The sequence below is a fragment of the Podarcis tiliguerta genome, assembly GCF_965153285.1.
Source record: "Podarcis tiliguerta genome assembly, chromosome: 14".
Taxonomy (NCBI): domain Eukaryota; kingdom Metazoa; phylum Chordata; class Lepidosauria; order Squamata; family Lacertidae; genus Podarcis; species Podarcis tiliguerta.
The window spans coordinates 40,656,390-40,669,435 of record NC_139547.1 but is presented as its reverse complement, the minus strand read 5'-3'; the positions used below and the strand labels follow the sequence as shown (position 1 = coordinate 40,669,435).

Here is a 13,046-nt window from a genome sequence, read left to right as displayed (position 1 = left end):
CCCTTTCCAACTTTATGATTCTATAGCTTGGGGGAGATGAGTGACAGGGGAAATACTTTACCTTAAAACTGCTTCTGCTAAGAATTTGAGCTTGAATCGTTTGCCACCCTTCCTGGCAAAAAGAAGAGAAGTATCTATAATGTTCGGATGCACCATCTGGAAGAAGCGAAGAGGGGTGTTAGAATACATGACTCAAAAAAGGGTGGCATTTTTAAGTCGCAAATCAGAATCATAGAATAAAAGAGTTGGAAGAGACCACAAGGGCCATCGAGTCCAACCCCCTGCCAAGCAGGAAACACCATCAGAGCACTCCTGACATATGGTTGTCAAGCCTCTGCTTAAAGACCTCCAAAGAACGAGACTCCACCACACTCCTTGGCAGCAAATTCCACTGTCGAACAGCTCTTACTGTCAGGAAGTTCTTCCTAATGTTTAGGTGGAATCTTCTTTCTTGTAGTTTGGATCCATTGCTCCGTGTCCGCTTCTCTGGAGCAGCAGAAAACAACCTTTCTCCCTCCTCTATATGACATCCTTTTATATATTTGAACATCACCCCTTAACCTCCTCTTTTCCAGGCTAAACATGCCCAGCTCCCTTAGCCGTTCCTCATAAGGCATCGTTTCCAGGCCTTTGACCATTTTGGTTGCCCTCCTCTGGACACGTTCCAGTTTGTCAGTGTCCTTCCTGAACTGTGGTGCCCAGAACTGGACACAGTACTCCAGGTGAGGTCTAGGAAATGAGGCTAGGAAACTTGATCCTTTGCTACTGGCCCGGATTAGCAGCCTGCAAACTGGAAAATACTAATAGTGAATGAGAAGGTCCTGTTGTATCAGGCCAGCAGCCCATCCTGTCCACCGTCCTGTTCTCACAGCAGCCAACCAGATGCCTGTGGGAATCTGCCTGCAAGCAGGACACAAGGCCAACGACTCAAGATCGCCTTCCTCCACGGCTGGATCTAGATACATCCAAGAAGTGATTCAGTTAAACACGTTGTAAACTTCATACAGGGAAGTCCCGTTGGCGAAAAACAGGACTCCACAGCGCCATCTGGTGTCAAAGTGTTATAACACATATAAAGCGCTTTATCTTTACAAATGTAGCTGAGTCCCACTCAAAGTGGCAGCACTTTGGAACTCCCTGCCTGTTGAGATCAAGCAGGTGCCTTTCCGGTGCTTTTTCTGACACCTGTTAAGCACATTCTTGTTCAGAAAATCCTACTTAAGATGCTTAGAAAGTTAAGGCAATTCTAATTGGTTTTAGTATTTTAACTTTTGTACTCTATGAAGTGTGGTTGTGACTTTTTCCCTTGATTTTACTGCTTTACCTTTCTGCAAGCTGTTCTGAGGTTTTCTACAACCAATGGCTTCCAAGTTACAAGATTCTGAACAGTTAAGATCTGTTCGACAGCGGAACAGACTCCCTCGGAAGGTTATGGATTCTTCTCCTTTGAGAGATTTTTAAGCGGAGGTTGGATGGCCATTTGTCTTGGATGTTTTAGTTGAGATTCCTGCATTGCAGGGGGTTGGATTAGATGACCCTCGGGGTCCCTTCCACCTCTACGATTCTGATAAGTGGTGTATAAATTTTGTGCAATAAACAAACAGCACCCTGCCTGCCTGCAACTCCTAGCACCTGGTATGCAGAGGCAAACTGGCTCCAACAATGGAGGTAGAACATAGCTGTTATGTTATGTACAACTAGACCTGGGTAATATATCACTGCAATGATAATTACCCTTAATCATCCTTGTTTTTCCTTCTCCAACTGTCTCCCACTGTCATGGGAGCTGCCTCCATTAAGGCAGACCAGAACCGGAAGCCAGGGGCAATATATCTCTTTCAAAACCAGTTTCAAGTCCACATCATGATATTGGTTTCAGAATTTTGACCTGGAAATACATTGTGAATCATGATTTGTGTTTGTGTGTACTATGCAAAAATCAAAATGTGGGGTAAAATGCGTGAAGGCAGCCAATGCTCCATCCTTATTTCAGATGTCGTGACATATTGGTATATATCAAGATCACAGATATCGCCTAACATTAATAACAATCCTTGATAATAGCCCCTAGACGGCTAGATGGACAGAGAGCCTAACTCAGTATAGCTCCCTGTGTTTCTAAGGTTAAACATGCAGATTCAATTTCCTTGCCCTTTACGCAAGAGCTCCGAGCCCTGAGAGGAGTGAGAGTTGTCGAAGGAAAGGAGACTCACAGACTCACTTCTAGAGCTTGAAGATCAAAATTCAAAGAGTGGCCCACTAAAACCGCGTCGGAGGGCAGCAGCTTCTTCAACCGGACCTGGATGTCGGCGAGGGTTGTCGTGACGGGAAGGAGCAGCTCTTCTGTGACGCCAGAGTAACTTCAAAACACAAGAGGAAGGGTAGTCAGAGCCCTTGAAGGAATGCTGCATTTTCAAGCCAAGGCAAAGCTCTGGTGAGAATCCTCGGCACAGAATCTCGCCCGGCCTCTTCATTTAAAATCTGATTTGAAACATCCCGAAATTTCCTTCTCCTGGCCAGATCCCACCTTCCCTGTGGAATAGCTCAGACCTGGCCTTTGCAGGGAGAAGGGATGTCACAGAACAGCCTGTGTCACTTCAGACAGCCAAGGAGGGAAATGTAGGTTTGTCCAGAAAGGGTACGTCATTTCTGATGATCAGTCCGTGAGTGCCAATACTTATACAGTGGTACCTCGGGTTACATACACTTCAGGTTACATACGCTTCAGGTTACAGACTCCGCTAACCCAGAAATAGTGCTTCAGGTTAAGAACTTTGCTTCAGGATGAGAACAGAAATTGTGCTCCGGCGGCGCAGTAGCAGCAGCAGGCCCCATTAGCTAAAGTGGTGCTTCAGGTTAAGAACAGTTTGAGGTTAAGTACGGACCTCCGGAACGAATTAAGTACTTAACCCAAGGTACCACTGTATGGCCAAGCATTACCAAGGCAGAAGAGGGAGGTCTCAGCTGGTCCCTGAATGAGCGCAGGGTGGGTGGGTAGGTTTGCAGAAATATAACAATTCTTGAAAGAAAACCCTAAGGGCAGGGGGAGGATCGTCCAAACAGTCCCATCAAGTCTGAAAAACGCTCAGTGACCACAGAAGGGGGAGCAGGGTAACAGAAAAGGGATTTTTTTGGGGGGGAATGGCTTAGATTTTCCCAGCCTTGGGTCCCCAGGTGTTGTTGGAGTACAATTCCCCTCATCTCTGACCAGCTGGTGGGAGCTGTCGTCAGGCAACATCTGGGAAAAAAGTAGCTGAGAGTATCCTGAACAGACGCAATTCTAAGTCCCACGTGCTAACTCTCAATTTATGGGATACACACACACTCCCCTGCAGTGCCTAGGCTTGGTGGTTTTCTGCCCCTTCTCCCCCACAGAATAAATGGGTGACAAGGGTACCTCGTGAGGTAATTTCTTATTGGTAACTTGGGCTTGACCAGCTCATTCATAATGCACCGACCACGGGCATCCACCACCGAGATTCGTGTGAGTTCGGATCCCTTATCGGTGAGGCACTGGGGAAAACATTGAGAAGCAAAGAACATCAAGAAAGGTCTTGACTGGCTCAGGCTGAGACCTTGCCTTCCTCCCCACAACATCCAAACCCCTGTCACGTAAGTACAAGCCCACAAGCAAAGGGGTCTCCTGACCAGAGCTGGTTTGAGTACTCAGAGTTGCTGAGGAGGTTTTTAGGAAAGGCTTGGCAACGCTTCATGCTGAAGGTCTCCCACAGTTTAAGCCTCGGCTAAAGCAAGGAAACATAACAAAAGCACAACACTCATTTCTTTTGTTTGTCAGGGAGTGTCACGCCAACGTACCATTTCACAGTCCAGCCCAAAGAGGGGGCTGCTGTCTGTCGCTGGGCCATCACAACAGGTGCGGACAAAATGGCTGCAGTTGCTGAGGCCTAGAGAAGGAAGCGGAGGTATTTCAGCTCCAAAAGACATGGCAACAACCAGTCTGGTTGGCGCTTCCATGTCAAGAGAACGGTGCGCAAGTTCTGTGACGTACGACGGAACACCAAGGAAAATGAAACTTAGCTCAGTCTGAAAGAATATATCTGAGTACTCTGAAAATCATTTGCCCACACGTATGCCCAGAAAAGGTAGATCTGGCTGAAAGGGAGCACAAGGATATCTGAAATGATGGTTGCAATGAATCCCTAATTATGATTACTGAATAATTATAATATGATCGTAGAAGGGACGTGGCTTTGAGAAGGCGTGGCTGTGATTGTCATGAAGGGACTCTGTGCTTCTGAATTTGCCACCACATGACTGACTAGAACGGAAAGCGATGAGGTGGCAGACGACAAAAGCAGACTTTTTAACAAGTGTATGGGTTCTAAATAGCAGCTAGCATATAAACAATGGTTTGTCATGGGATCTGACCTGAACCACCACCTCAAGCTGCCCTGCCTAATTTTATTCCATTGGTGATACTGAATAGTTAAGAGAATTAACTATTCTCTTAACTATTCAGTATCACCAATGGAAGACAGTTCCCTGTCTGGTTACAGGGAACCAGGCAGAGGGCCTTCTCGGTGGTGGCGCCCGCCCTGTGGAACGCCCTCCCATCAGATGTCAAAGCGATAAACAACTACCTGACATTCAGAAGACATCTGAAGGCAGCCCTGTTCAGGGAAGTTTTTAATATGTGACATTTTAGTGTGTTTTTCATCTTTGTTGGAAGCCGCCCAGAGTGGCTGGGGAAACCCAGCCAGATGGGTGGGGTACAAATAATAAATTATTATTATTATTATTATTATTATTATTATTATTATTATTTGTAGAAATCGGTGCATGTGCTCCACCACCGAACCACGGCACTCCCCCACTTTTCAAATAATCTGCAAATTAACTGTAATCACAAATGTGCGTTTCCATTTTCCCCAATAACAGGAGCTTACCTTCCAAGGGGTAATCATTGAGACGCATCTCCTCCGTAGTAAGGACATACCTGGAGAGCCCATGGGCCTCTTCTCCATATTTCTGAATTATGGGATCTTTCCGCGTCACTGAAATACAGAAAAAAGGGAGGGGTCAGCAGGGTTGTGGGAGCCAGACAGTTTGCAGAATATAAACCTCCGGGGGGGTGGGGGGAATTGCAAGACAACCAATTAGGACCAGGTGTGTTCATTGGACACAGAATGCTGACTGGCAGGCATTTGTGTGTGTAAAACTGGGGGAATGGAATGGAGTACCCTGAAAAGAGCATGGCTGGCTGAAATTCCGAACAGGAGCACTCCATGCTGCCAGGTTTTGTTTCGGGTTCCACAGTACTTGCATTTCCATACATTGCATTAATACTCCCTGTCCTCAACACTGCACAAATGTCAAGTCATGCACATTTCATCCAAGCGGGTCTGCTGAGAATTGTGGCCTTAATTAAAATTCTAATTTAAAGTTGTTGGTTTTTTTTAAAAAAATCCAAAATAAATTAAAGGCAGCTTTTGTGTGGACTGCTAAAAAAAAGGCAACTTATCTTTTTCTTAACAGAGGACAAAAACAGGAAAGTCTTCAAGATCTAGTAGAAGCGGGTCTCATGCAGGTGGAGAGGCAGTGACAGAAGACATCACCTGTTGAATTCCTGCCTTTTAGGCACCTTGCATGAACCCTGACGGTGTAGAGGAGAGGAGCTGGCAACCACAGATGGAAACCCTTGGTTTCTGGCTCCTCTGTTTGGTGGGTTGCTACTTCTCAAGAGCCAGTGTGGTGTAGTGGTTAAGAGCGGTAGTCTCGTAATCTGGGGAACTGGGTTCGCGTCTCCGCTCCTCCACATGCAGCTGCTGGATGACCTTGGGCCAGTCACACTTCTCTGAAGTCTCTCAGCCCCACTCACCTTACAGAGTGTTTGTTGTGGGGGAGGAAGGGAAAGGAGAATGTTAGCCGCTTTGAGACTCCTGAAGGGGAGTGAAAGGCGGGATATCAAATCCAAACTCTTCTTCTTCTCCTTCCTGTGGCCTTACAACTGCACATTCTGAAACAGCTCTGGGGTATCTCCATCGTTAAGAGCACGAATCTCTTAATCTCAGGGTCAAGGGTTCAGTCCCCGCGTTGGAGAAAATATTCCTGAATTGCAGAGGGTTGGGCTAGATGACAGCCATGGTCCCTTCCAACTCTACGATTCGATTGCAGGGAATCCTGAGCTGTATGGTGAGAATCTGTGGCAGGCTCACAGGCATCAGTTGGTGCTAGTTTCTGTCAGGCAGGAAACCCGTGTCGCTCTTTGGGGCCCTAAGCCATTTAAGGCTTTTTATATACAAGTGCCAACAGCTTGAATTTGGCCCAGAGGCTTGCTGACAGCCAGTGCTGTGCTTCAGGACTGAACTATTTGGGCAGAGCTGTACCATGTGTTTGACGGACACCAGGTCAGACTCACAGGAGAGCCCCACATGCCAATCTGGAATAGCAAGGGATTTTAACCAACCGGGGTTCAAGTACAGTGGTACCTCAGGTTAAGTACTTAATTCGTTCCGGAGGTCCGTTCTTAACCTGAAACAGTTCTTAACCTGAAGCACCACTTTAGCTAATGGGGCCTCCTGCTGCCGCTGCGTGACTGCCACACGATTTCTGTTCTCATCCTGAAGCAAAGTTCTTAACCTGAGGTACTATTTCTGGGTTAGCGGAGTCTGTAACCTGAAGCGTCTGTAACCTGAGGTACCACTGTATTTATTTATTGGCCGCTGTATAAGCCAAGCTATATTTGTGGCCATCTTGCAGGGATTAAATGGAACAAAATTTGCAGTAAATCAGTATAATGCAGTTTATACACAGTATAATACGCCTTGTAAAATAAGGTACAGTGGTACCTCGGGTTAAGTACTTAATTTGTTCCGGAGGTCCGTCCTTAACCGGAAACAGTTCTTAACCTGAAGCACCACTTTAGCTAATGGGGCCTCCTGCTGCTGCGCCGCCGGAGCACGATTTCTGTTCTCATCCTGAAGCAAAGTTCTTAACCTGAGGTGCTATTTCTGGGTTAGCAGAGTCTGTAACCTGAAGCGTATGTAAGCTGAGGTACCACTGTACACACAAATACTAAATACCTTGCCTGCTGATCTGTGGAGCGTCATTTATTCCCGAGCCGCAAAGTTCTTTCATAAAGTCATCAGAGGCAGGGGGCAGAGAGAAGCGCTGTTGAAAGACACAGAGGACATGGCAAACCAAAGAACTGAAAATGCAGAGAAACATGTGCGTCACAGTGAGATTTGTCTTGTATCCAGGAATGGAGAACCTGTAACTCCCCACAACTCCAATTACCACCATTTGCTTGTTTATTTAACGCCTGCCGAAACACACCCCAAGGAAATGCACAAAGTGCAACAAATACAGCTTTATTTATTTATTACATTTAGAGGTCGCCTTCTGCTTCACGAAGCTCAAGGTGGTGGCATTATTCTCCTCACTCCCTATTTTATCCTCACAACAACCCTGTGAGGTAGGAGAGGCTGAGAAAAGCAGGGACTGCCTCCCCACCCCCACCCCAGTCACCCAGTGAGCTCCATGGCTGAGTGGGGATTCGAATCCTGGCCTCCCAGCCTGCAGTCCAGTACTCAAACCATTATACCACACTTTAAAAAGAGTTTTAAAAGATGTGGAAAATAACAGCAGATAACTTTAAAAACAAACGAAGCAGACACATATGGCAGCTGGAAAAGCCGGGAAGCTTAAACAAAACCAAAAAGAAAAACTTGGGTGGGGTTTTGTTTTGTTCTTTTGGTACCCCAGTAATTAAAAATACATTTCACTGACGCCTAGTGTTGGATCGGGTCCAGAAACCCTGCATACAGATAAATTTAACATGAATGAATAGCAGCTACGTAAGTTCTCGAATCTTCGGACAGAGAAGGTGCCAAAATACACAACTGAACAAAAGGTCAGGCCAAGTAATTAAGGGGCTGCTATGGAAGCCATGTGCCAATCCCACAAAAACAAACATTTTTCTTTTCTGCTTGATGTCTTAGGGAAGGGGTCAGCAAACATTTTCAGCATCTCTTAGGGGGTCCCACAGACTAAGGAAAGCGGTGGTAGATTTACCCTCCACTCAGATTTCAAGACAGTGGCCCAAGTGCAAAGTCCGCACTAGCTGAAGCGCCCAAACACTTTCCAAACACACGTGCAACAGACGCACTGCATAAACAGACCCCTATTAATAGGCAGAAAACAAGCGGGGTCTGCAATAAAATGTTGCAGTGCCGAGGGCTGCTTTCTTCAGCGCTCCAGACGACCAGCCGTGCCCAATTCTAGGATACTCCATTCTACTTCCCCCTTCGGGGTTTGCCTCCCCTCCCTTTTTTATTCCTCACAGAAACCATGTGAGGTAGGTTAGGCTGACCCTGTGAGCTCTCTGGCCAAGTCAGGATTTGAAACCTGGTCTCGTAAGAAGAGCTCTGGCCAAATGTCCAGCTAGCTTAGCATCCTGCCCTCACAGTTGCCAACTAGATGCCCATGGGAATCCTGAAAGCAGGACCCAAGAGCAACAGCCCTTGCTTGTGACTGATTACCACTCAGTGGTATTCAGAAATACACTCTCTCCAACAGTGGTGGTAGAACCATCATCTTTCTGAATACTCATCTCCCAGGTCATAGTCTAGTCTAGTCCAAACACACTAGCATACAGCCATTTTTAAACTGCCTCACTCTTGAGCCTGCAATTGTTGCTTTAATGGTGGGGAGGACTGCACAGGGGGACAAATAACGTTTTCAGGGAAATGGGAGTGACTAAAACGGGCCTCTTTTGTGTCGTTATCGTATTAATGACCTCGACTTCCAGGCAGGAGCCAGAGAAAGCTCAGTCTTCGTCTCGCTGGCAAGGACTGGCGGCTGCATATTCCTGGAAAGTCTTGAATTTGCTCTCAATTAAAGACATGTGTTTCCTTGCCACTGGAAAGCCCCCCCCCATCCACCCACCGCTTAAAAAAAACAACAAAAAAACTTGGGCAAAGTTTACTCATTCAAAGCATCCTGTTCAGAGGAGACTTGTAAGGAAAACCAAAAAGAAAAAGAAAAGAAAAGAAATTGAGCACATTAAAGCAGACTCTATTCTGCGTGGAAAACAGTTGTCTCTTTCAAAAGACAGAACGTACCGTTTGTGTTAAGAAAAGCACGTCACGCAAACGCATATTCGCAGCTAGGTTTTGGAGCCCTGTGTGCCAAGACTTGGGAGACGAAGTTCTTGGGAAGAGTGCATAGGGAAGACTTTTAATGTTTAATTATGTTTTTATATACGTTGGAAGCCACCAAGAGTGGCTGGGGTAACCCAGTCAGATGGGCGGGGCACAAGTAATAATAATAATACAGTGGTGCCCCGCAAGACGAAAAACCCGCTAGACGAAAGGGTTTTCCGTTTTGGAGGTGCTTCGCAAAACGAATTTCCTATGGGCTTGCTTCGCAAGACGAAAATGTCTTGCGAGTTCCTGCGATTTTTTTTCGCTCCCCACCCCCTTTTTCTAAGGCACTAAGCTGCTAATAGCCTTTTAGCAGCTAATCCGCTAATCCCTTAAGCCTTTAATAGCCGCTAATAGCCGCTAAACCGCTAATAGCGCTAATCCGCTAATGGGGTTGCTTCGCAAGACAAAAAAACCGCTAGACGAAGAGACTCACGGAACGGATTCTTTTCGTCTTGCGAGGCACCACTGTAATAATAATAATAATAATAATAATAATAATAATAATAATAATATCTGGTGCCTTCTTGAGCGGCCACAGATTGTGGCTGGAGAGTGGGGAGAGCAAGGCAGAATAGCACGTCCATTTTGTCGCTTTATTTCATTCCTGCAAATCAGGCAATGAAACCTGCCAGCCTGAAAAAGGGTTCGCAGCAGAGGTGGGGAAGTTTCTCTGGCCTGAAGGTAACTCTCGCTTCTCAACCGACTTCTGGGGGGTTGAGGGGGCAGAGCCAGAGGGAAAAGTGGGTGGTGCAATGGATGCGAATTTCACACAAACTGAAACATATGCACCTCCCCCTCTCTATCCTCTATCTGTGTGTGCAATATGGACAGATGGAGATACAGTGGTACCTTGGGTTAAGTACTTAATTCGTTCTGGAGGTCCGTACTTAACCTGAAACTGTTCTTAACCTGAAGCACCACTTTAGCTAATGGGGCCTCCTGCTGCTTCAGCACCGTCGAAGCACGATTTCTGTTCTCATCCTGAAGCAAAGTTCTTAACCTGAAGCACTATTTCTGGTTAGCAGAGTCTGTGACCTGAAGCGTATGTAACCTGAAGTGTATGTAACCTGAGGTACCACTGTAAAAGGATTCATTCCAGACAGGCAAAAACAATCCAAAGAGGGTACAAAGCAAAGCTGATAAGGGGCAGGTCCAGGAGCCAAACAGAAAGGTCAAGGTGTGGGGGGGGGGGACATTTGGCCCACAGAACTGAGGTTTGCCATCCCTAGTTTGCTGCCCTCTGGAGCTGATTATAGGAGCTCTGTCCCGATTACAGGAGCTTCCCCAGATGCCTCAAGGATTACGGCTGGCGAACTTACATGTCTGAATATCCTTCGGAGATGCTTGAACTGCAGGTAGAAGCGGTCGAAGTGGAGTTGACCGACGTCCCGCAGGACCACCACCACTACGCCAGCCAGACGCCTCCGGTGATGAACACGGCACCAGCTGCACCATAAAGCAGGGGGAGAGGGAAAGCCATTACCACTCCGGTGAGCCTCCTGCCTTTCTCTAGGTGGGGGACGACAAAGCACGGTAATGGGGGGGGGGAAGGTCTGTAGCTCAGTGGCAGAGCATCTGCTCTGCATGCAGAAGGTCCCGGGTTCAAATCCCCAGGCATCTCTAGGTCCTGTCTAAAACCCTGGAGAGTCAGTGTAGACAATACAGTGGTGCCCCGCAAGACGAATGCCCCGCAAGACGGAAAACCCGCTAGACAAAAGGGTTTTCCGTTTTGGAGGTGCTTCGCAGGACGAATTTGCTATGGGCTTGCTTCGCAAGACGAAAATGTCTTGCGATTCCTGGGTTTTTCCCCCCGCTCCCCACCCCCTTTTTCTAAGGCACTAAACTGCTAATAGCCTTTTAGCAGCTAATCCGCTAATCCCTTAAGCCTTTAATAGCCGCTAAACCGCTAATAGCGCTAATCCGCTAATGGGCTTGCTTCGCAAGACGAAAAAACCGCTAGACGAAGAGACTCGCAGAACGGATTCTTTTTGTCTTGCAAGGCACCACTGTACTGAGCTTGCTAGACCAGTCGTCCTGTGATCGTGGTCTGCTAGTGGGCTTCCCATAGGCATCTGATTGGCCAATGTGACAACAGGAGACTGGACTAGATGGGCCATTGGCCTGACCCCGTTGGCTCTTCTTGCATTCTGTTTCAGTATAAGGCAGGTTCCTTGGTCCTGGGTATTTTAGGGACAAGGACCTGGTTTCCAGTCCTGGTCAATGTTGTTGATGCAGCGCTGGGACACAGAAAGATAACAACAACAACAACAACAATTTATTATTTATACCCCGCCCATCTGGCTGGGTTTCCCCAGCCACTCTGGGCGGCTTCCAACAAAACACTAAAACACAATAACCTATTAAACATTAAAAGCTTCGCTAAACAGGGCTGCCTTCAGATGTCTTCTAAAAGTTTGGTAGTTATTTTTCTCTTTGACATCTGATGGGAGGGCGTTCCACAGGGTGGGTGCCACTACCGAGAAGGCCCTCTGCCTGGTTCCCTGTAACTTGGCTTCTCGCAGCGAGGGAGCCAGCAGAAGGCCCTCGGCGCTGGACCTCAGTGTCCAGGCACCGGACTGTAAATGCTCTTTATGCCTCTTTAGTCCAACTCCCTTTACTTTGATTGCCACAAGTTCTCCAGTTCTCAGTCAAAGAGATCTTCCTATCACCTGCTGTGTGAGTCTCCCCCCCCCCCCACTTTTTTTAAGGCAATGCCAAGAACTGAACCAGGAACTTTCTGCATGCTTTGCCCCTCTTGAGCATGGTTAAGGAGGAAGGAGAATATTCATTCAGAGCAGTGAAGGCCTGCAGCACTGCTGAGGAATCTCAAGTTCTGAATGCGGCCCCCAGGTATCTCTACCAGGCCCCCTGGACTCTCTCCTGACCACATCTGTCACAATATAGTTGCTTTTGAAAGGCAAGGAATATATAGCTGCTTTTGAAAGGCAAGGAATTTGGAAAAGCAGTCCGGGACATGGTGTTTGTCTGCTGCTTCCTAGTTTATAAATGCTGTACTGATTTGTTGATCGCATTACACGACTTTTGCTTTAATTGTGGCGTCCAGCTTATTTGTAGTTGCTGCTTTGTTAACAGTGTTTTATAGACTGCAATTGTTTCACTGATGATTTGTTACTTCTTCTAGATGATTCACGCTGCATTTGTGATGTTCTCCATCAATCTCCCTTACTGGCATGAACAGGATGCAGAAGTATTTAAGTCAAAGCGTAAAACTGGCATCTGTTCATAGGAGATGCTTTAAGATAAAACTAAGGTTAAAAAGTGCCTCTTGAGTCTTACAGTGATGTGGCCTCTCCCAGAAATTTTGCTACTTTCTCTACAATGCCATTAATTATCCCATATGATTTATGCTGCATTTATTATGTTCAACCATGTTCTTATTATTTATTGTTTGTGATCCTCTTTGGGATTCTTGAATGAAACTGTAATAAATCAAGCAAATCAATCCATCTGTTCAACAAAACAAAGAAAATCAATATTCCTACTGGACTAGATTTCTGTTCTTATCCTGAAGCAAAGTTCTTAACCTGAAGCACTATTTCTGGGTTAGCGGAGTCTGTAACCTGAAGCATATGTAACCTGAAGCGTATGTAACCTGAGGTACCACTGTATTTTCCTCAAAGATCCCTGGGAACTGTGTATGCTGGCAATTGCAGTTCTGCGAGGAGCAAAGTACAGTTCCCAGAATTCTTTGGAGGAAGCCATGTGTTTTAAATGCATGGTGCTGGTGTGATCTATGTTGGTGCCAGAAACTTGACACAGGGCAATGGAGGTGCCAAAGGTGCATGGCTCACAGCTCATCAGAGCACATGAGAATGACATTAGGTGATGGGCATTTACCAGGGCCCGCTTTAACGCTCT

At 46.6% G+C, this 13,046-nt stretch overlaps 1 protein-coding gene and 1 long non-coding RNA gene across 2 annotated transcripts in view; one reads left to right on the top strand and one right to left on the bottom strand.

Moving 5' to 3' along the window:
• REXO5 (RNA exonuclease 5) overlaps nt 1–13,046 on the bottom strand; it is a 31,462-nt gene that overhangs the window by 13,484 nt on the left and 4,932 nt on the right. The window contains exons 4-10 of the mRNA XM_083413493.1: nt 10,487–10,613; nt 7,044–7,131; nt 4,908–5,015; nt 3,817–3,905; nt 3,398–3,513; nt 2,222–2,360; nt 62–156 (exon numbers count right to left, since the gene is read on the bottom strand). Coding sequence (XP_083269619.1) covers nt 62–156; nt 2,222–2,360; nt 3,398–3,513; nt 3,817–3,905; nt 4,908–5,015; nt 7,044–7,131; nt 10,487–10,613 — 762 coding nt within the window. The remainder of the gene's footprint in view (nt 1–61; nt 157–2,221; nt 2,361–3,397; nt 3,514–3,816; nt 3,906–4,907; nt 5,016–7,043; nt 7,132–10,486; nt 10,614–13,046) is intronic.
• Nucleotides 9,667–11,281, top strand: LOC310664588. The gene is made up of 3 exons (XR_014504980.1): nt 9,667–9,848; nt 10,444–10,834; nt 11,184–11,281. It is a non-coding gene; the product is annotated as an uncharacterized lncRNA (long non-coding RNA).